This window comes from Macaca mulatta, chromosome 4 (genome assembly GCF_049350105.2).
Source record: "Macaca mulatta isolate MMU2019108-1 chromosome 4, T2T-MMU8v2.0, whole genome shotgun sequence".
Taxonomy (NCBI): Eukaryota; Metazoa; Chordata; class Mammalia; order Primates; family Cercopithecidae; genus Macaca; species Macaca mulatta.
This window is the reverse complement of record NC_133409.1, coordinates 79,224,942-79,248,639: the sequence shown is the minus strand read 5'-3', so window position 1 is coordinate 79,248,639 and position 23,698 is coordinate 79,224,942. Positions and strand designations below refer to the sequence as shown.

The 23,698-nt window shown below is 41.9% G+C and overlaps 1 protein-coding gene across 2 annotated transcripts in view; it reads left to right on the top strand.

The window, feature by feature from the left end:
* The window catches only part of CRYBG1 (crystallin beta-gamma domain containing 1), a 214,597-nt gene that overhangs the window by 138,940 nt on the left and 51,959 nt on the right, over positions 1-23,698 (top strand). Inside the window, exons 1-2 of one of the 2 annotated variants that reach the window (XM_015137008.3) lie at positions 1,338-1,565; positions 17,495-19,104. In XM_015137008.3, the coding sequence (XP_014992494.3) occupies positions 1,563-1,565; positions 17,495-19,104 (1,613 nt within the window). In that variant the 5' untranslated portion in view covers positions 1,338-1,562. Of the gene's footprint in view, positions 1-1,337; positions 1,566-17,494; positions 19,105-23,698 lie in introns of those variants that run through there. The other variant, XM_077999635.1, reaches the window with a different exon arrangement.

Here is a 23,698-nt window from a genome sequence, read left to right as displayed (position 1 = left end):
ATCAGGAAGAACAGCTAATGGATGCTGGGCTTAATACCTAGGTGATGGATTGATCTGTGCAGCAAACCACCATGGCATACGTTTACTCATGTAACAAACCTGCACATCCTGCACATGTACCCTGGAACTTAAAATGAAAGTTAAAGGGAAAAAAAAAAAAGAATATGTGGCATATACATACAATGGGATATTATTCAGCCATAAAAAGAAAGAAGTAATGATACATATGCATACAACATAGATAACCTTGAAAACATTATGCTATATGAAAGAAGCTAGTCACCAAAAACAAATATTGTATGATTCCGCTTAGACGAGATACCTAAAGTAGTCAAACTCAGAGTCATAAAGTAGAATGGTGGTTGCCAGGGGCTTGGGGTGGCAGGGGGTGGGCAGAGGAGAATGGGAGTTTCTGGATGATGATAGATTTCAGTTTTTCAAGATGAAAAAATTCTGGAGCTCTATTGTACAGCAATGTACATATAGTTAACACTGTAGAACTCTACACTTTAAAAACGGTTAAGATGGTACATTTTATGTTATGTACTTTCTACCACGGTTAAATTTTTAAAAAAAAGAATAGCATTTCAAATGCATATTCACCATCACCAATACACTGACATGAGCCAGCAGATGCTTAATATGTTTCTAATACTAGTGGTTATGATGAAAGAAACAGGAGAGCATTTTTTCCTGGTGTACATCAAAGACTTAAGTAATTAAGAGGTCTGATAGCAGTGAAATTATTTTGTGAAAGAATGTAACTTGTTATCAAGTACTGAAAACTTCTGACAAGACATATAGCAACTAGAAACTGTAGACTAAATGTTATGATAATTTATAATTATTGAATTATGTTGATAAATTTAGGTGTCCATTATTTAAGTGTTATGAGGTGAACATAGTTTTTGCCTTTTCAATTATTATGTTGCATGCTTGGACACATTTTTGTAATGGCACATGGGATGTAGTTTGTAGTGTATAATGTATACTTTTGTTTTAAAAAATGTAAGTAAATAAAAGCTGGAATTAAAATAAAACAAAACAAAACACAGAGCATTAAAGAAAATTGGCCTTGTTCACCAGAGAAGGAAAATCAAAGGCACCATATCCTTCTTTCCCTACCTACTTCCTGTCTACCTATAATCATATAATCAGGTTTTTCATGCAATTTAATATATGCAGGGCAACTTTCTACAAACTACCTACTACTTCCTCTGTTGTCTTTTCAGCAATTTTGGTGTAGTGTCACACCCAAAAAAGGGCACACCTCTTTAACACTTTCAACTCTTGAATCAAACACACCCTTATTAAATGTGCTTTTCACATAAACAGTCAGTGTCTGTCATTCAGCTCTGGGAGACAGCCGGCTCTGGCTCTAGGAGAGAGCAGCACTGCCAAAGGTGAGCTGATGAGAGCTCACCAGGGTGTGCTGGAAGGAGAAGGATGAGACAAGGGTATTTTGAGAAGTAAGAAGATTGATATGGTAATGCACACACGGCTGCATTTTACTTCCCATATTCTCTTGGTGTATCTATAGAAAACAAAAAAGAAGCAACACCATGGTAAGAAACTAACTGAAGTTTTTTTCTTTTCATTGCCTAAGACTTTGCTTTAGACTTACATAGTATTATTAATAACATCGAGTAACTTCACAATGTATTTATTGTCTAAATCTGGCAGTTTTGGTGGGGGGGGCTCAAAAATCTGAAGCATTTTTGAATATATGGAATATCGTGGGGGGGGCTGACTACTCTTGGATACTTTAGCTTGAAGCAGAAATAAAAATGACCAGTATAAGATCTGCTACTGTCTGCGCTTTTCTAGGTTCTTTAAAATATTACAAGTAATCATTAACAAGCTACTCTTCATTGAATGTATTTGAGTTAGTTCCATAAGTCATTCTTACAACGTCTATTTTATAGGCCCGTTGTTGAGTGTACTATAAATAACTTATTTAATCCATTTTTTCCTTGAGTTAAAAACAAAAAAAAACCCTTTTCCCCTTGTCCCGTTTCCAAATTTCAAAGGCAAAGTGATATTCAACTCCTTGGAAAAAGACAGTAGGGAAATAATTGTTTTGAGAGTAAGGATTGATTTGTATTTTTCTTAATGGTAGGCAAAGTTAGAACTCTGCTACACATTCTTTTAAAATGTAGGTTATCTTTCAAATGTGTTCCCAGTGGGTGTTCACAGCCGTCTGCCCTCACCAGCCTGTCCCCATAACAAGTTATTATGTATTGCACATACTTTCCCCAAACAAGATTTTATTAGAACAAAAAATTTATTGGAGACACTTGGCTTCTTACAACCCTGCTATTTAAGAAGTGGTTGGGATTGAAATAAATTATAAGAAAAAGCAATCTTGTAAACTTTTAAGAAAAAGAAGTTTACATAAGACCTATTAAACTTTGCTTCACCAGTTTGGTCATAGAGGCGTAAGTATAAAGCCCCGATTAAGTGTTGGGCATTATGGTCCTTCCTTTTCTTTGTTAATACTTTAATACTTAACACTTTCCTTATCATTTGATATATTAAACACAATGGCTTAATAACTACACTGACAAATCATCTTTACACTAAGATATAAGCTCTTCATCTTCCCCTAGAAATCGTAACAGAATTTATACCTTGTGACTTAAAAAAAAAAAAAAAAAAAACTTTTTGAAACGATTTGCCAAATTTTTTTACATCTAGGTTTAAGAGCATCATGACTAGGAACCTGCAAAAATAATTTTAAGTTTAATTGAAATTTCTGATATTTTGGGCAACCATCTTATTAGAGACTAATTGTAAATATCTAAAAATATACTAAGCAGATTAACTATAGCCTATGTACATTGACAGGTAAACTCAGGATGGGGAGAACAGCAGGAGGAGGCGTTTTGGCCAGGCTGATCATTCTGAAGGTTGTTTCTCTCTTGAGTTTTTCTGTGATATAAGATAAAGGTACATGGCAAGTACTGCAGGTACTAACAGCACACTGGCTAGTGAGACGACATTTTAATTTTCATTCGAAGTGTTGAAATGGGCGGGAACCTGCTGCCTGTGCCTCCAGGTGTAATCAGGACTAGAGCAGGGCAGGAAAGCCTGGCGCACAGGCTTGTCCGCCTCAAGCCTGTACAGGAGTGGTGTTTGTCAAACGCAATCCAGACGCACAAGCCAAGGCAGAGAGAAGGCATCTGAGGCTCCCGCTGCCTGCCAGGAACACTGTAGTAAAAGGGTGATGAAATATTTCACTTTTCAAAACCGAGGGAGCAGGAAATTTCTCACCATCGGCCCACTCCTGACACATGTAGTCCTAACCCCTGCCACCCTCCCCACCCCCATCACACCAGCCCAAGACAGAATCTAATGGAAGGGGTGAAGAATAAAACCAAATTCCATACGAGGGGAGATCAGGCCTGTCTTCCTGAGGGTAGAAAGGAATTGAGTGGGAAAAGACATTCGATGTTACATGAAAACCCTTACAAGGATACTTTTATAGAATATATTCACCCCAACGAGAGGAAGTGTGAACTGCTTCCAAGTTCAACAGTTCGATGTGGCTTTTTGGGCTCTCCTAGAACTGTCCTTCATGGCCCCTACTCCTTGGTCTCCATGGTCTACTTCCTGTCTTTTACACCTGTCCCCCTTCCCCCTGCACTACCTAGCAGCAGGCTCTGCTTCCAGCTCTTTCTGTGTCTGAGGGGACCTACCTTGTTCATCCCTGTTCATGTTTACATGTGTGTGTGCACGCATGTGTGCCTGTGTGATAGTCAAATATAGCTCAACGGAACAGAACAAGCAATAGAAGAAGAGAAACAGCACAAACATTACTATGCATCTTCTAGTCCCACCAGCTATGTGTGACTGTTGGCAAATCCCTTTTCACCCTGCAGTTTTTTCAAATGTGAAATGAAGATAACAATTATCACCTCATATGACTGTTATAAAGTACTTGGCACATGCAAATTCTTAAGAAATGTCAGCTGAGGCTGGGCGCGGTGGCTCACGCCTGTAATCCCAGCACTTTGGGAGGCCGAGGCGGGCAGATTGCCTGAGCCTAGGAATTCAAGAGTGGCCTGGGCAACATGGTGAAACCCCATCTCTACTAAAAATACAAAAAAATTAGCTGGGCGTGGTGGCGGGTGCCTGTAGTCCCAGCTACTTGGGAGGCTGAGGCACAAGAATCGCTTGAACCCAGGAGGCAGAGGTTGCAGTGAGCCCAAGATCGCACCACTGCACTCCAGCCTGGGCTACAAAGTGAGACTCGGTCTTAAAAAAAAAAAAAAAAAAAAAATCAGCAGAAATAAATCACAAAGAGGAGAAAATGAAAGGCCAGCAGGTATATAAAACATGGTCAAAGTCATTAGAAACCAAAGAAATGCAAGCTACCTAGTTTTGCAAAATATAGCTTATACCAGAAAACTGTATGAACATATAAATGCAGGGTATAATGACTAATTATAAAGCAAACACCTGTATAACTAGACATAATTCAAGAAATAGAATATTGCTGCCACCCCTTAAGTCTCCTGTTGGTCTCTCTGATCAGGTTTTGATCATAATCCCTAAAGACACAATCCAGAATGCCATAATCCTGAATGGGATTGTAATCCAATCCCATTAGGAATGTCTTATGGAAGTAATTAATGATATGGGTAGAGATAAGCTAGGAATACATTTTCTGCAGCCTGTGATACATTAAAATTTATATAAATGAGCAACTGTAGCAATTGTGGTATATCAGCATAATGGAATTCAATGTGACCATCAGAAATATTAATAGAGTGTACACCTGTAATCCTAGCACTTTGGGAGGCTGAGGTGGGTGGATCACTTGAGGTCAGGAGTTCGAGATCAGCCTGGCCAACATAGTGAATGTCCATCTCTACTAAAAATACAAAAATTATCCAGGCATGATGGCGCACACCTGTAATCCCAGCTACTCAGGAGGCTGAGGCAGGAGAATCACTTGAACTCGAGAGGCAGAGGTTGCAGTGAGCCAAGATCATGCCACTGTACCCCAGCCTGGGCAAAAAAGTGAGACTCCATTTCAAAAAAAAAAAAAAAATCAATATAGAGGTATATTTATTGGCATGAACTCAGTGAAAGAACAACATACCAAATAACATATACAAAATGATACTGTGTAATGCCCCAGGGAAAAATAAGTCAAGAAAAAAAAATAGTAACAATTATATTTTGGGATGAAAAAATTAAGCATAATTTATATTTTTTTCATTGTAGTTATTTATGTATTCTGACTTTCAAATGTAAATATATATTTTTTTGCTTTTTTTTTTTTTTTTTTTTTTTTTTTGAGATGGAGTCTCTCTCTGTCTCCCAGGCTGGAGTGCAGTGGTGTGATCTCGGCTCACCGCAAACTCTGCCTCCTGGGTTCAAGCAATTCTCCTGCCTCAGCCTCCCAAGTAGCTGGGATTACAAGTGCTGGCCACCATGCCTGGCTAATTTTTTTTTTTTTTTTAGTAGAAAATGAGGTTTCACCATGTTGGCCAGGCTGGTCTCAAACTCCTGACCTCAGGTGACCCACCCACCTTGGCCTCCCAAAGTGCTGAGATTACAGGCGTGAGCCACCATGTCCAGCCTGCATGTGTTTTTTTACTTAAAAAATTTTAAATTTAAATTTAAATGTTTACTTGACAAATAATTGTATATATGGGGTATAATGTGATGTTTTGATGTATACATCGTTGTATACATTGTGTTGTATACATTGATGTATACATTGAAATTATGTCCAGATAATTAACATATCCATCACCTCAGATACTTATTTTTTGTAATGAGAACATTTAAAATCTATCCTTTTAGCAATTTTTAAATATATAATACATTAGTATTAACTATGATTACCATGCTGTGCAACAGATCTTGAAAACTTATTGCTCCTGTCTAACTGAAACTGTATACCCTTTGACCAACATCTCTCCAAACTTCTCTCAACTCACAGCCTCTGGTAACCACTATTCTACTCTCTACTTCTATAAATTTGACTTTTTAAGATTCTAAATATAAGTGAGATCATGTGTTATTTATCCTTCTGTGTCTGGCTTATTTCACTTAGCACAGTGTCCTTCAGGTTCATCTATAGCGTTCCCAATGACAGAATTTCCTTCTTTTATAAGGCTGAATAATAGTCCACTGTGCATATATACACCATTTGCTTTATCCGTTCATCCATTGATGGACACTTGGGTTGATTCCTTATCTTGGCTATTGTGAATAATGCTGCAATGAACACAGTGGGGCAGATAGCTCTCCAACATACTGATTTCATTTCTTTTGGGTATGTACCCAGAAGCAGGATTGTTGGCAGTTCTATTTTTGTTTTATTGAGGAAACTCCACACTATTCTCCATGATGGCTAAACTAATGTATATCTGCACCAACAGTGTATGAGAATTCCCTTTTTCCACATCCTCATCCACACTTCCCTGTCACCTTTTAGATCACAGCCATTCTAACAGGTGTGAAGGGATAGTTCATTGTAATTTTCATTTTCATTTCCCTGATGAATAGTGATGTTGAGCACTGAAAAAATAAATCTCTTGGTTATTGCATGTCTTCTTTTGTGAAATGCCAGTTCAGATCGTTTTTCCGTTTTTTGAATCAGATGATTTGTTTTTGTTTGCTGTTGAAAGGTCTGAATTCCTCGTCTATTTTGGGTATTACTCCCTTATCCAATGGAGGATTTGCACATGTTTTCTCCCAGTCTGTAGGTTTTCTCTTTACTCTTTTGTTTCCCTTCCTGTGCAGAAGCTTTTTAGTTTGATACAATCCCATTTGTCTACTTTATGCTTTTACTACCTGTGCTTTTGGGTCAAAAGTGTATGTATTTCATGGTTTTCTTTGCCATTTCCCTTCTCTTCCCCAGAGATTGTATGAGGTGCTTTTACAAACATTTCAGTTGATCCTTAAAATAATCCAGAGGAGGAACATTTTAGAAACTAGATTTTGGGGAGCCATTTGAGAAAGAGAATAAGGCTAGAGACGGGCCTTTGTTTCTATCTGAAAGTTGCTTCCTCAGGTTTGGTGATAGGTGATTGCCCCAAACCACTGTCCATTCCATGATACACTGTTGTCTGACTCGTGATTGTTGATAGGCTGGAGAATAAAGGATTTCTGGAAAATATGTAAATTTGATAAATATTTAAGTGCCTATTGGTACCAAGTATTGATGAAGAGTTAGGGACACAGATGAACAAAATAACATTCTTGTCCTCATGAAGCTTATGTTCTGTAAGCAGACACAGACAATAAAGAAATAAACAAATATATATGCAATATGGTTCAGGTAATATTAAGTGCTATGAAGAAAAATAAAGGAGAATAGATCATAGAAAGTGAGAGTGCTGTTTTACACAGGGTGATTCAAAAGTGTTCACCCTGCCTAGTTTGCATATCCCCCATACCTTATGAGCTGCAAAAAAGAGATTAAAAAAAAGACTAGGCTTATATTGTTTTCTTTATTCTAGCCATGACACATTAAAGATGAGTGCTCATAAGCAATGATATGCCAAGTTCTGCAGACAAGTTAACTCTATTAGAAACCACATCTGATAAAGCTGTTATTTTCATCTTCTTCTCACCAATTGAGAACCATAAATTCATTGTGTTATTTACTTAGCTGCTTCTATAATTTTAACTTGAGCAAAACATCAGCAAAATATTGCACTGTTAGTAAAGCCAGCCATCACTGTCATAGGCCACTTTGTGCTTTTCAAAAGAAGTTCACATGTATCATTTCATATGAATTTCTCAATACCCTGTATGATAGATGCGCAACTTTTGAGAGGATAAATGATTTGATCCCATTTAGTAGTATTCCTGACTTCTGTTCATAAAAGTGTGAAATCTCCTTCTTAATTTGAAAAGTATTGGTAGAAAGTCAACAATTCTCACTAGAAACTACAGGAAACTAAGACATTTCTAGGCAGTGTATATTAATTGGAAAGTAAAGATTGTTCCATTTTCTAGGAATAAATCCACTATTAAATCCACACTTAAAAACATGGCTAAACTGACCTGAAGTTATGAAGTCTCAAGGTCACTAGAAGTCTCAGAGCCAGCCTAGCTCGAGTCCATGCTGTGTTGGAGAGGCTTGTCTGCTCCTCTTGTTCAACTCTCATTTCTCTTCTGGGTCCCAGTCAGCCCCAGGGCCCCTGACTCGGCTGTAGCTGTGCCTGGTCGGTTCAGGCAGGCTGTATCAGTTGTTTCCAAGGGCCACTTCACCCTCTTCCCCCCAACTTAATCCCCATCTCCCTCATCATATCATCTCAACTGAAGTTTAGTCCTTGGTTCTTTAGTACTTAGATTCTGAGACTCACCAGTGGCTTTTAAGTGTTTTAAAGTAACCATTCTTGATCTTTGACATGAATTATTGCACAAGTCATTCTTTCTAAATTGCATAAGAAATTTACTTTTTGGGTTACAAGTTGATAAAAAGGAACTAATTTGACTACTACAAGGAATACATTTCCATTTTCCAGTTTGGCTAAACTTTAATTAGGAACTAACTTGTCAGTATTTTGATTATGTTAATCAGGATATGCATACAATCCAGGAGGTAAAATACAAAATACTTTTGCTATAAATTTCAAACTCTTCTATCTCCTTTTAGTTACACATCATGCATAAGAAAAAAAAATCACCAAATTAGGATAATACGTCCCAACTATAAAGCAAATTAATTCAGCCGGATAGCTCTGTGAGAAAAAGAAAATGTTGGGGAGACTATTCAGAGTACAGGTAGAGAAACCTTCTGGGGTACTCGTTAGTCATAATTAGGCACACAGTAGAATTAGTTAGGATCCCAGCACAGGAAACACATAGCAGGCTCAAGTTGTGTAATTAAGGAAAGTAGTGAAGGACTATCTACAAAGTGTGGGCAAGGTTTTAAGGAAGCCAAGAGGGGCTAAAAAAAACCCTTAGGCTTCAGGGTTCTTCATTCACATGGCCTCTTCCAAGTCCCTCTCCTTACAATCTATAATCCAGAATTGTGTGTTCTTTGTCTTAAAGAAAACTCTCAAAATTACATGTGCCTCATGCCCCACAGAACATCATTCTACCTCAAGCAATAGCTAATGAAGCCTTCCCAGCTGGCACCTGGTGAGATCCTTTCCCATCTTAGGCCTGAAGGAGCAAGAGGGGAAAGCGGCTTGGGAATGTGGGGAGAGAGAACAGCAGCGGAGGTGGGCTGCCTGGCAGAAGCCCTGGTCACACCCAACCCAGAGCCCAACTAAGAGATGGAGAGATTAGCGGGGAAATCAGGGCCTCCCACTGGCTGAACCTAACCAAATCCTAAGGGTAAGAAAGTCAGTTTCTACCTTTCATCGTAACTGGGAGCCTGGGGCACAGACAAGGCTGAGGGAGGGTGAGCCTACAGAAAGATCCAGCACACTCTACCTATAGTTACCTGGATTCTAAAGACAGAGTTCCATCACAAGAGAGGGCTCATTGGCTGTTTATGCTATCACATCCATTGCTGTACTGCATGGCCTAGGAGAAAGCATGTAGGCCATACCTTCATAAAAGTAACACATGAATTGTTCTAGTAAAGTCTTGTTTTTCTAATGATACATTATAATTTCTAACGGGAAAAGATATTGAGCTACCTTTTAGAAAGCCTGATTTGTGTCTTAGAAAAAATAATTCAATTCTATAGGCCACAGGTTGCCTCTTTAAGGTGAGGAGAAAATTCTGGCACAACGTAGACGCTCAATAATTATCAGTGGAATGAATGAGTAAATGATCCTACAATTCAGATATTCCATGATCTTATCTTTTTTCTTCCTTTCTGATTGATCAAGTGTCAATGGCTTGAAACAATTAGGTTTCACTTTGTCTCTGTCAAAATATAAATGACTTAAAGATAATATCAACCCGAAACTGGGAGTCTGCTTTTTAAAAGAAGAAGAATGGGGAGAATGAGAGTTTAGCTTTTATAATTGATGGCTTTTGTATTCAGTGATGCCTCTTTTTCAGGACACAGGTTAATCTGGAAGTTAAAATGTCTGTCACTATTCTTTCACCCAATAGTGTACCTTTGATTGTACCCAACAGGATGCTATTGTTGTTTGACCTGAAATGACAGCATTAGAAAAAACAAAAACAAAAAAGCAACCATTGAGGTGTAAGTAGAGAGGCATGTGTTACATGATGTTGAAATGACAGAGGAAAGATTTTTTAAGAAAAATAGCATCAGAGATGGAGTGGGCACTGGAAGTGGTGACAAATATTAGAAGCAACATGGGGCAAGCAAACATTCCACCCTGGGAGACTGGGAGGAGTGACATTGGAGAAGAAGATTCTGAAGCCCTAACATCAAGGATTATTGGTTGCATCATATGAAATTGGACCGTAGATCAAAACTGGGTTGGACCATAGATCAAAAATGGTCAAATGTCGCAATTTCATATACCTTTTCATAAGAGACCTGCTTACTACTGGACAGTGTTATAGTCTGTGGGTCATTTAGTGTAAGCCTTAGTCTTCACTCCTTGTAATAGCCCTGGAAGAAATCACTATTGTAGCACAAATGTAGTAACAGAGGTGCATAGTTCTGTCTCCAGAACCATAAAGAAGTAGCTAAATTATAATCTAGTATACTCTTAGAGAACTGAATCATATATAATAGAAAAATATTTTAAAAGTTAAAATGAAAAGCTTCTGTGCTTAATAGATCAGAGTTCATTTTTGTGAACATTTCTTTATGCTTTTTGCAGTGTGTGTGTGCATGTGTGTATTTAGAATGCGCCACATATATTATCCCAATTAATATCAAAAAGGAAAACACAAATGGAAAGGTGGGGAGGATAGTTAATTTATTTTTAATGCCTATTCTTAATCAATGTCTATGGTATCAGGGATCCATATGTGGATCCTCCCTTAAACTTAACTTCATCTGTGTGGTGTTTTTGGTACTGAGATGATATTCTGCCATACACTTATCATGGGAAAATACAATTTTAACTTTAATTCTAAAAGTCTTCAGAATGAATATCCTGGAAGTTATAAAAAAAATGATGTCTCATAAAAGTCTTTCTTTAAGATGGACTGGAGTGCAGTGGTGCAATCTCAGCTCACTGCAACCTCTACCTCCTGGGTTCAGGTGATCTTCCCGCATAGGACGACAGGCATGCACCACCTCACCTGGCTAACTTTTTTTTTTTTTTTCCTGCTTGAGACAGAGTCTTGCTCTGCCAGGCTGGAGTGCAGTGGCGCCATCTCAGCTCACCGCAACCTCCGCCTCCCGGGTTCAAGCAGTTCTCCTGCCTCAGCCTCCCAAGTAGCTGGGACTACAGGCATGTGCCACCATGCCCGGCTAATTTTTTGTATTTTTAGTAGAGACGTGGTTTCATCATGTTAGCCAGGATGGTCTCGATCTCCTGACCTCGGGATCTGCCTACCTCAGCTTCCCAAAGTGCTGGGATTACAGGCGTGAGCCACCACGCCCGGCCCAATTTTTGTATTTCTTAGTAGAGACAAGTTTCACCATGTTGGCCAGTCTGATCTTGAATTCCTGACCTTAAGTGATCTGCCGGCCTCAGCCCCCCAAGGTTCTAGGATTACAGGCATGAACCACAATGCCGGGCCTTGTTTTTCTGTGTGTGTTTCTCCTTTTTCTCCTCCTTCCCCATTCCCCATCTTCGTTCTTTAGTTAGTTGTCACGAGTCTAAAGTCTTTCTTGCTTCTATTGAACAGAATTTTCTAACCCCTATTTTAACTTTTAAAGTTGAAGTGTAAAGTAGCTCAAATGCCTATATTTTTAAGCCACACAACTCATGTTATTTTTTTTTTTACAAAAAATCTACTCAGAAAAAAAAAGTTGCTCTCTAGCGCAAACACACATATGTGTATGTTGTGAACAAATAACATGGCCAATCCTATCAGTTACAGTAATATCCAGTTGACTCATTCCTCATGTGGCTGAATTGAAGAGCTAAGGTATCTTACAGAAATCAAAGTGAGAGCTCTTAGGGAATCAAAGTGTTTTTTTAAAAAAGTTATTTTTGTACATTGATGACCACATTTTAGAAGGATGGCCAGGTGAGTATGTGTAACAAGATTTTGTTCCGCTTTCCTGAGTCAGATTTGGGCTGAGAGGCAGCAGTAAACCTGTGCACCAGTATCTCCATCAACACGTGGAATCCTCACTCAGACAGAATAAAGCTGCCAAGTCTTGACCACACGAAGTTTTAGGCAGATAAGATTTTCATTCTGATTTCTTTGGAACGATGTTTCTGGCTCTCTCCAAGAGCATTGACAACTCCCTTTTTGAAAGGGAGGAGGGATATTACTAATTCTTTAGTAGCAGCAAATACTTTATGTCCACCTCTAGCTGTGAGTCCCCCTGCTAGCTGTTGGGAAGGCAACAGGACATTTTTCCTGTTCTCAAGCAGCTTACATTCACTGGGGAATGGAAAGGTGGGAAACATAGGAAAACTTATTTTTTTTTTTTTATAAGAAACATCACTTTACTTAAAATGTTATTAGATTTCTTTTCTTTTCTTTTTTTTTTTTTTTTTGAGATGGAATTTCGCTCTTTTCACCCAGGCTGGAGTGAAATGGTGTGATCTCAGTTCCCTGCAACCTCTGCCTCCCAGGTTCAAGCAATTCTCCTGCCTCAGCCTCCCAAGTAGCTGTGATTACAGACATCCGCCACCAGGCCAGGCTAATTTTTGTGTTTTTAGTAGAGACAGGGTTTCACCACATTGGCCAGGCTGGTCTCAAACTCCTGACCTCAGATGATCCGCCTGCTTTGGCCTCCCAAAGTGCTGGGATTACAGGTGTGAGTCACTGCGCCCAGCCTAGACTTCTTAAAGATGTAAATAGATCATAAACATAAAACAAATGTCAATGACCCATAACTGTATTAAAATTTAAAAACTTAGTTTTTTTCCCATAGTTACTGTAAAAAGGAAAAACCCTTAGATAGTTAAATGTAGCAGAATTTATTTAAGCAAGGAAAAAAAGAAAAATTCATGATTCGGCCAGCTTCAGAACCAGAACCGTTTCAAAAAACTCTAACATTTACATTATCTTCTTAACCAATGGGTAGCAAATGTTACTAGGTAACATTTACTAAGTGGTACCTGCTGATAGCAGGGGCTGCCACACCAGGAAGGTTGAGAATCAGCCAACAGCACTGCAGCTAGTGCTGCCTGGGCCTCTACACACTGCTGGAATACAATTTCGTGGATGGTTACATGTGCCCCTAATGAGCTGCATTTCATATTAGCCAACAAGAACACTCTAAAGCAGGTCCTAGCACACAACCCATGTGCTGCCTCTACAATAGTCCTGTTGTGGACTGCTCCATCCCAGTTGGACATGGATGATGCGAGGGTGCCAGGTGCAGGTTCTGCACTGTGAGGTGTGCAGGCTGCCTTAAGTGAGGTGGGCAGAAAATACACAGTAAAAAGGTACATACAAAGGAGGACCCGGGATTGCATGTGCTCTTAGAACACCCAGCCTGGGAACCCTTAGGAGCCTGCCCAGGCCTGTGGGAAAGCCAGGGGCAGAGGAATCTGAGGAAGCATGAAGAAGCGTGATGGTCACTTGTGGCCTCTTTGCAAAACACTCCCCTTCCTAGCAAATTATCATCAAGCCTGGAAAGGTGGTGGGTCTGTGGCTTCCTATCCTAGGTTTAAGACCCCGGACCCAAAGGCTCAAACCTAAGAAGGTGCCTCTCTGACAACTCCCGGGCCAGTTAGTTTTTTTATTCTCCCTTTGCCTTAGTTTCCCCATGAACAATGGAAAGAAACAATCCCTGGTTGAAAAGAAATATGTATTGCATTTAGGAAGGGGTGTTTCTCAAAGATGTGACTGAGGACTTTACTCGGGAGGCACGGGGCATTCTGAGCCCTGCTCAGATGGCTCTGTTTGGAGATATGATCCTGGATATCCACAGGGACCTGGTCCTGTGGAGAAGACTGCATTCCCCTGTAAACGAGTCTATCATTTGAAATGACATGAGACCCCTCATTAAGAACTGCATAACGTGGCTGGGCACAGTGGCTCACGTCTATAATCCCAGTACTTTGGAAGGCTGAGGCAGGAATATCACTTGAGCCCAAGAGTTTGAGACCAGCCTTGATAACATGGTGAAACTCTCTACAAAAAAAGTTAAAAATTAGCTGGGCATGGTGGCACACGCCTATAGTCTCAGCTACTTGGGAGGCTGAGGTGGGAAGATCACTTGAGCCCAGGAGGTTGAGGGCACGGTGAGCTGTGATCATGCCACTGCACTCCAGCCTGGTCAATACAGCAAGACCCTGTGAAACGTCCACCCAAGACAGATGGATTGTACCACACAGTGCATTTCTATTCTTTATTTCCCAGGGGGAAAACTCTATTTTTAAAGAGATTTTATCTTAACTTCATTTATTAATACCCATCTTAAATGTACAGTTTGATGAGTTTTGAAAGATATGTATTCATGTATAACCATCACTACAATCAAGATATAGAACTTTAACCCTCAATGTTCCTTTGTGCCTCTTCCCTGTTGCACCGCCACCACCTGCCACCCACTGTCCCCACGCTCAGGCAACCACTGACCTACTTTCTATCATTATACATTAGATTTGCACTGTCTAGAATGTCATATAAATGTAACCATACAGTATGTAACGTTTGGAGTGTGACTGCTTCTCAAAAGCATTTGGCATCCATATCTTTACACGTTTCGGAACTCTGTTCCTTTTTTATTGCTGAATAATACTCTGCTGTATAGATGTACCACAATCGGTTTATCTGTTCACAAACTGTGTACAGCGACTTTGAGCTGTTTCCAGTTTTTAGCTATTATGAATGAATGAAGCCACTATGAACATTCATGTATTTTTAGGAAATTCAGCAGTCTGGCTGGTGATACACAGGCTGCCCCTCTGATGGGAGGAGGAGTCAAGTAGTTGAGCCAAGTTGAAGAGCAAGCAACCAGTTTTGTAAAAAGCATCTAATAGCCAAAAAAAAAAAAAAAAATTGTTTTAATGCCTATACTGAGCATAAAAAGGACTGCTGATCAAGCGTCTTTACTGCATGGGAAAAGCAGATTGCAACATCATTGGCAGGACAGAGTAATACATATACTTAGTTGTTTTATTTTGACAGGGAATGGAATTAAGCCAAGACTCAAACCTATTTTCCCTGGCTACTTCTTCAAGATATGTTTGAAGGCCTGTCCAGACAGCAGAGACAAACAGCTCTATGTCAGAATTAGAAAGACTTTACCTGTGGTGGGACCTTGGACAGGGAGAAAACCTTGGCAAATGGGCATTAAAAAAAGACTACCTACCTAGCTATTGGGAAGATAAAATGAAAGTGTGTGAATCACAAGGGCCTGACCCATAGGATAGCTCAGTAAACATGTATTATGATTTAAAAATCTTGCCATACCTTTGACTTGTAAAATAATCCAAATGTTTCCTTAGGAAGTTACAATATTTTGATTTTTTCCCTTAAATCATACTTTGAATTCTTCCCATATTATTTATATAACCATTGAAGAATCGATTAATCAAACTCTAGTTAGACTTTAGAATCGTTTATGACCTCAGGTACAAGAGCTCCGAGCGGCAGCATCACTGGTTCATCCTAGCAGCAGCAGCTGTCTAGTCCCAAAGCGCCCACCAGGTGCTTCTAAGACCAGGAGAATCTTAGAACCTTGAGGGCAAATCTGATTCATGAGCACTTCCTTGGGAGCTGACTCTGGGTGTGTGTGACCCGCAGCCTGTTCCTCTGGGCGGACTGTGGTGGCTGCAGAACCTCCGGGGCCTCTAAAAGGGACCCCCGTGGCGGTGAAAGGAGCATGGGGTGGGCAGGAGGCGACTTGGATTTGAATTCTGACTTTACAGCTCTGACCGCCTCTCCCCCCCGTCCCCCCACCTCAATTTTGTGTCGTTATGGGCTGGCTGAGCTTCCTTTCCTCATCTGTGTGGTAACAGCATGACCTCACTGGGCTGTAGCGGGGTGACACTATGTTACAGTACCAGGACTGTCTCAACAAATGCTTGTTGACCTGTTAATATCATGCGTTATCTTTGCTATTTCCCATCGCCAAAGTCCATTTGCTGCATGTAACTCAAACACAATAGAGCTACTTCAAAGGGTGATTGGGGAACCTCCCGTAGTTGGTACTATCCTGAATGTTCCTCTTCCAGGAAAGGTGGGGCTCTTTCCTGCATCGCCAGGACTCAAGCTGGCACCCGGGTTTTCAATGTAAGAGTTCATTCTTAAGAAATACAGGAGCCGCACGTTTGGCCTGGTTTCAGAGGAGTCCTTACGCAAATACGCTTCCCACTCCTAGGAGCCAGGCTGGGCTCGCTGCCCCTGCTCCCTCCCTTTCCCAGGCTCGCCTCCTCCTCTTCCTGCCCACCTCTATGCCCGTACCTACCCAGTCTCCATTCTGGCTAACCTGACCCCGGTGTGTCACCGCGCCCATTGGCGGGTTTGCTTTTATTCGTTTGTTCTGCGCTCCCTCCCGCCTTCTGGCGCGGGCACCAGATGCTAGCCGTTTTGCTCCAGGCAATATACGAAGCCCAGGTTTTCCCCCTTACTGGGAGCGCTGCGGATCCTTCGCAGGCTGCCCGGCACCCTCGCATGGGTGAGCCAGCCCCTGGGGCTCCAGCCGTGCGCCCCCGGAACCACACGAGTGGTAAGGAACGGGTCCCGGGGCCAAGTAGGCAGAGTCCCGCGCATCTTTCAGCCACGCCTCCTCGGCTCGAGGGGGCAGTGAGCAAAGGCGATCACCCCTGCAACCTCGCCTGCTACCCCCGCGCACTCCTCCTCGTTCACTGGGTAGGAACTCCCACAGGCAAAAGCCCTTCCGGTGCGCTCAGCAGCCGCGGGATCACTCGGGTGTTTGAACGCTCGCGCCCTCCTCCCATTGGAGCTCGGGCTAGGGCGGGGCCCAGGTGCTCGCTTCCTCTGAGCTTGCTTAAGGTTTTCTTGTTGCAGGTACTGTATGTTGAACCCGGGTGGCTTCTTACTGTTCTCGAGGAGAAGGCTGCTAGAACTGGTTTTTTTTCTTCGTCCTCCTTCCCTCCTACAAAAAGAAAGGACGGTGTTTCGGGGAAAGTCCGCCTTAGGATACTTTAATGTGTTTACTGCTACCCCATGGTCACATGCACCACTGTTTATAAATTGCATCTTTATTGAGGAAGAAGGTAAAAAAGCTAGAGAGGGCAAGGAACTATTTATTTTGTATATGTGATTATTTGGACCGTTCAAATTTTCCTTTAAAAAACACGAATTCAAAGAAAATGCTATTCTAACTAGTGCCAGAAACTTAAGGTGTTCAAGAAAAATTCAAAAGTAAAACCAGAGTTTATTTTGTTGGAATGAATGTAACATAAACATAACTTTATCATTTTCAATTAGAAACTCTGGTCTGTTATCATTTTGGCTGGTAGTTCTGTAATGTACGTCTAAGGGGGAAAAACACCAGATTCTCATATGTTCCCTCCTCATCCCTTTTATTTTTCAGTCCAGAGCACAACCTCCAGAGGAGAACAGAAGGAAGCCAGTTTTGGGGAAACTTGGCACTCTATTCACTACAGGAAGGAGAAGGAACAGTAGAAACGGGCTAGAGAGTCCCACCAGATCAAATGCCAAACCACTGTCTCCCAAAGATGTGGTAGCCTCTTCTAATCTCCCAGAGAGAGAGAGTGAGAAGAGCAGATCTCAGAGCAGCCAGCTTAAGCAAGCGGACACGAGCGAGGAGGGCTCCCCCCGGGAGAATCCCCGGGAGGCAGAGGGCGAGCTCCCTGAGAGCGGTGGCCCCGCAGCCCCCCATGACGCCGAGCTGTCACCTCGCTGGAACAGCAGTGAAGCGGCTGTGGCTGTGCAGCAGTGCCATGAAAATGATTCACCCCAATTAGAACCTCTGGAGGCAGAGGGAGAGCCTTTCCCAGATGCCACCACCGCTGCCAAGCAGCTGCATTCCTCGCAGGGAAATTCCTCCAGGCAAGAGAACGCAGAGACGCCCGCCCGCAGTACGGGGGAGGACGCTTCACCAGGTGCTGGCCACGAACAGGAGGCTTTCCTGGGTGCGAGGGGTGCGCCGGGGTCGCCCACCCGGGAGCGGCCCAGGGGAGAACTAGGCGAGGCCCCTGAAGGAGCCCCAGGTGTGTGTGCGGAAGAAGGCTCCCTGGGACCCCGTGACGCCCGCATCCAGCCCCCCAAGGGCGCGTCTGCTCTGACAGGTGAGCCTCCGGCCGAGGGTGCAGCGCACACGGCCAGCTCCGCGCAGGCAGACTGCACAGCCCGGCCCGGGGGTCGCGCCCACCCTACTAAGGTGCTAACTTTGGACATCTACTTGAGTAAGACTGAGGGGGCGCAAGTGGACGAGCCGGTCGTGATTACTCCCAGGGCGGAAGATTGCGGTGACTGGGACGACATGGAGAAGAAGTCGAGCGGCCGCAGGTCCGGGAGGCGGAGGAGGTCGCAGAAATCCACCGACTCCCCCGGAGCGGACGCCGAGCTCCCTGAGAGCGCGGCCAGGGACGACGCGGTGTTCGACGACGAGGTGGCGCCAAACGCGGCCAGCGACTGCTCCTCGGCGGAAAAGAAAGTGAAATCTCCGCGGGCAGCCCTCGACGGGGGCGTTGCCTCCGCTGCGAGCCCAGAGTCCAAGCCCGGCCCCGGCCCCAAAGGGCAGCTCCGAGGCGAGTCGGACCGGAGCAAACAGCCACCCCCGGCCTCGTCCCCCACCAAGAGGAAGGGCAGGAGCCGTGCCCTCGAGGCCGTGCCCGCCCCGCCCGCCAGCGGCCCGCGGGCTCCCGCCAAGGAGTCTCCACCGAAGAGGGTGCCAGATCCCGGCCCGGTCACCAAGGGCGCTGCGGCCGAGAGCGGGGAGGAGGCGGCCCGGGCCGTCCCCCGCGAACTCCCGGTCAAGAGCAGCTCGCTGCTGCCGGAGATCAAGCCCGAGCACAAGAGGGGCCCGCTCCCCAACCACTTCGACGGCCGGGCAGAGGGAGGTCGGAGCAAAGAGCTGGGCAGAGCGGCCGGAGCGCCTGGAGCTTCTGACGCCGACGGCTTGAAGCCCAGGAACCATTTCGGCGTGGGCAGGTCGACGGTGACCACTAAAGTGACCCTGTAAGTAGCCGTGCAAGTCCCGGCGGAGTTGCTGTCCGCACATGTGCTGGGGGTCGGCTCTGAGAGGCTCGGGGTCTTTGCATTGTGGAAGAAATGTCTGTCTGGTCACTGAACTTTCCCCTCCATGCTGAACTTAAGATAGTGAAGGGCCAGTTTACACAGTCAAGGTTTAAGATGCCACCCGTGGCAGCCTCCTCAGTTAGTTCCCTTTTTAACACAAGATTTAAGTTTAACGAATGTAAAAATAGGATTTTCCTTGAAGCTCAAAGTTTATGTAGATGAGAGATAAGACCTTACGGCCTGACATGAGCTGATTCTATTCTTTATTCAAAAGGTACAAGGGTGTTCCAACGTGGGATGTTCTTAAAATACATGTGCTGTGAATTTCAAAATATGGAGCAAACAGTAACATGTTAAGTACGACCCAGTAGCTTTGACATGTGTGAGTTTTAAGAGAATTCAAAACAGAACCTTTTATGGAACTCAATGCATTTATTGGCAAAAAGTTTTAAACGCACATACACACAAGAAAAGTTCTTAATACAAGTATCTTGGTTGCTTCTTCCCCTTTATAATGTTAGGGAGTCTGGTGATACTTTTGGACCCAGGTTGAAAAGTAGTTTTCAGTTATTGAAATAAAGATCAATAATCATACAAAAGATTATTTGCTACATGAAAGCAGCTGTGACAGGTGTGAGTTTAAGATGATTCCAAAACATTTTATGGAACATAGTGCATTATTGGCCTAAGCCTTTTTCAAAAAGTCCCTAATTCATGTATCTTGCTTACTTCTTCCTCTTTGTGCTGCATGAAAGCACAAAACAACTGTGACTACTTGCTTAAGTTTATTCATTTCACAAGTAATTTATTTAATACTTTCTGTGCAAGATATTGTGCTAGGCACTGTGGGGAAAAAAACCCTACAACTATGACTCAGGATATTGCCCTGAAATTTTTATAGCCCCATCTGGCACACAAGAAGCACACAAATCAAATAACAATACGAGACGATATCTGATGAAATTGCCAAATGAATGTTACCATCTGTAAAGCCTGGGGAAGTGCTAGCAAGGAAGAAATCACTGCTGGTGCTTTGGAGGAGCTGGGCCTTGTGCCTTGATCATAAATGCAATTTGTATAGGTGGAAAGGATAAGCAAGGTACTCTGAAACTGGTAAGACCCTCCCTTCCCACACTTCTTCTCCCTCACCACTCCCACTTAGCACAGGTGAATAATGATTAAGTGCTTAAGTTTTTCCTCCATTCACATATTTGTTCAAAGAGTGGGTATTTTAACAACATTATCATTATAATTCTTGAACTTAATGGTTTCTTTCATTCTATTTGATTTCTTGGGTAAGTAAGCTTTAGAGGAACTCTGAGAGGGAAGTATGCTTAATGAATAACTTGACTATCTCACGAGCTGCCAACCTGGAGACCTTTGATATAGTCAGTGATTTATTCTGTAATGGTAGGTAGCATCAGAGAAATAAGCTGGGTGAATGATGCCTATTATTTATAGAAGACCAGTGTGATTGAATGCTAAAGCCTCCTAAATGTGAGCCTTAGAGAAACATTGCTGTGTACCTTAAGAAGGATGGTTCACCTGTCTTCCAATCAGAAGACACCAGTAGAAAAACCAGAAATGTTACACTGCGAAAGAGTAGGCTAAACAAACAGGAAAGATGATCTCACAATGAAATTCTTCGTGTGCTGTTCTCTGTAATAGAACTAAACCAAATGTCTCTTTCCTAGTTCTGATTAATTTCTACCTAAAAATTTTCTTTACCAGACATTCAATGTATTTGTTTTGCACGGTGCCTTGCACATGGTCATTTGGCAAATTATTGACTTAAAAATTAATAATTATTTCTAGTCCTTTGACCCATTTCTTTGTGACTGATGGTTTTTTCAGACCCTTTAATTCTTCCTATGACCGTATCGCAAGATGTTAATCAGATTATTCTTTAAAACAATTTGAGACTGAAGAGTTAGAAAAACTATTTCATATTCCCTGAAAAATAATGCCACTGAAGTAACATGTTTCTTTATGCTGTTAGAAAAATTATTCCTTCAAGTTCTCTACTAAGTGCTGAATGTTGAAATTCTTAAAATGGTATATGTAGAATAAGAAGAATTTTCCTCTTATAATAGAACTATGGCTTTTTGGACTCCAAATTATTTTCCCCTCTCTCATAATGAAGGCATTACAACATGAATTATAGGAGCCTTCCTTTTAATCAGTCTGAACTAGGTTAATTGTAGTGACTCTTGGTAGCACAACTTAATAGCACAGAAAGTTTGGTTGTAAAATTTATTTTGATCTTGGTGTAAATCTTTAATGTGCAGATATGTGTTTCCTGTCCTTAAGGTAGCCTGCTAACCTGTAGTGTTTCCTATTTACATCATAAGATACACTACGATGTTTGAATTGAGTACCCTTCCTTGAACTCATTAGTGAGAATTTTTAAAAAGTATATTCTCTGGTATGTGACCATCCCTCATTAACTGATAGCAAATTGAAGCTTTCTATTTCTAATCATCTCACTGGTTTCATAATTTGATCTTTAAGGAAATGCTTATAAATTAATTTTCCTTTTAAATTTAAGATATGGGCATGCAATAACGGAGCCTAAGTATCTTATGGAGATATTGGGGAAAGCAATACCTGGGAGAAATTTATGAGCAGAGATCAAATTTATTTATTTATTTATTTATTTATTTATTTATTTATTTTTGAGATAGGGTCTCACTCTGTTACCCAGGCTGGATTGCAGTGGCATGATCATGGCTCACTGTAGCCTGGACTTTCCCAGGCTCAGGTGATCCTCCCACCTCAGCCTCCCTAGTAGCAGGGACTACAGGTGCACCACCATGTCTGGCTAATTTTTGTATTTATTTAGAGACAAGATTTTGCCATGTTCCCCAGGCTGGTCTCAAATTCTGGGGTTCAAGTGATCCACCTGCCTCAGCCTCCCAAAATGCCAGGATTACAGGCAGTAGACACTGATCCCAGCCTCAAATTTAGTATCAAATAAAATTTGAAAAAATTAAAATCTAAATTCTCAGTGCTGCTTTTGGAGAGGACTTGATGGTATCCAGCCCAGTTTTATTTTATCCAGAAGGATAAGGTGACTCACCAGCAGTCATACTGCCTGTCCCTTCTAGAAGCTCCTTAGGCCCAAGCTTCTTTTTTTTTTTTTTTTTTTTTTTGAGACAGGGTCTCACTCTGTTGCCCAGGCTGGAGTGTAGTGGCACAATCTTGGCTCACTGCAACCTCCACCTCCCGAGTTTAAGCAATTCTCCAGCCTCAGCCTCCCAAGTAGCTGGGATTACAGGCATGTGCCACCACACCCGACAATTTTTGTATTTTTAGTAGAGGCAAGGTTTCACCATGTTGGCCAGGCAAGTCTCGGAACTCCTGATCTCAAGTGATCCACCCACTTTGGCCTCCCAAAGTGTAGGGATTACAAGCATGAGCCACTGCACCTAGCCAGGCCCAAGCTTCATGAAGGCCAAGTCCATGAAGGAGAGGCAGCATGGGATTTCAGTGTCTCCACTTGTATGTTCTTATTATCAAAGTGGCCTCTAAAGTCTATGTTATGTTATGGATCTCATGATAATTCACTGACTTTAAATGATAAAGATGGAAAGAACCAGAGGAGCTCGTCCAGGCGGGTATAGTCCAAGCCTATCTGAAGAAGTAGAATAGTTTAGTGGTTAGGAGCATGGCATCTGAAACCAGAGCACCTGGCTTCAAATTGTGGCCCTGTCACTTATTAGCTGCATAACCTCAGGCAAGTTCCTTCTTGACGCCTCAACTTCCTCAGCCAAAAATAGAATGTATAAAGTTGTATATGAATTAGGTGAGCCCGATGAAGCATTTCTCAAGTTCTTGACAATCAGTGACTGTTAGTGGTTATGCTTTATCTCTCCCATTTTATAAACCACTAGACCAATGGTTTAGACTTTTGTTGTTGTTGTTGAGACAGAGTCTTGCTTTGTCACCTAAGCTGGAGTGCAGTGGCACAACCATAGCTCACTGCAGCCTTGATCTTCTGGACTCAAGTTATCTCCCACCTCTGCCTTTGGAGTAGCTGGGACTATAATTTTTTTTTTTTTTTTTTTTTTGTAGAGACTGGGTCTCAGTATGTTGCTCAGGCTGGTCTTGAACCCCTTGGCTCAAGCAATCCTCCCTCCTTCACCTCCCAAAGTGCTGGGAGATATAGATAGATAGATAGATAGATAGATAGATAGATAGATAGATAGATAGATCGATCGATCTATATATGTAGATATATATAGATAGATATAGATAGATATGTAGATATATAGATATCTATATAAGTATATAGATATATATCTATAGATATATATAGATAAATATATAAATATATAGATATATATCTATATATCTATAAATAGGATATATTTATATATAAAATATATATTTATATATAAATATATAGATATATATCTATAAATATATATATATATATATATATATGCTGTGGAACCCTTTCTTCTAAGAAAGTTTAAATAGGAGCAATAAATAAAACAGATACTGGGAGTGATTCTGGTTGAAAGGAGAGTGG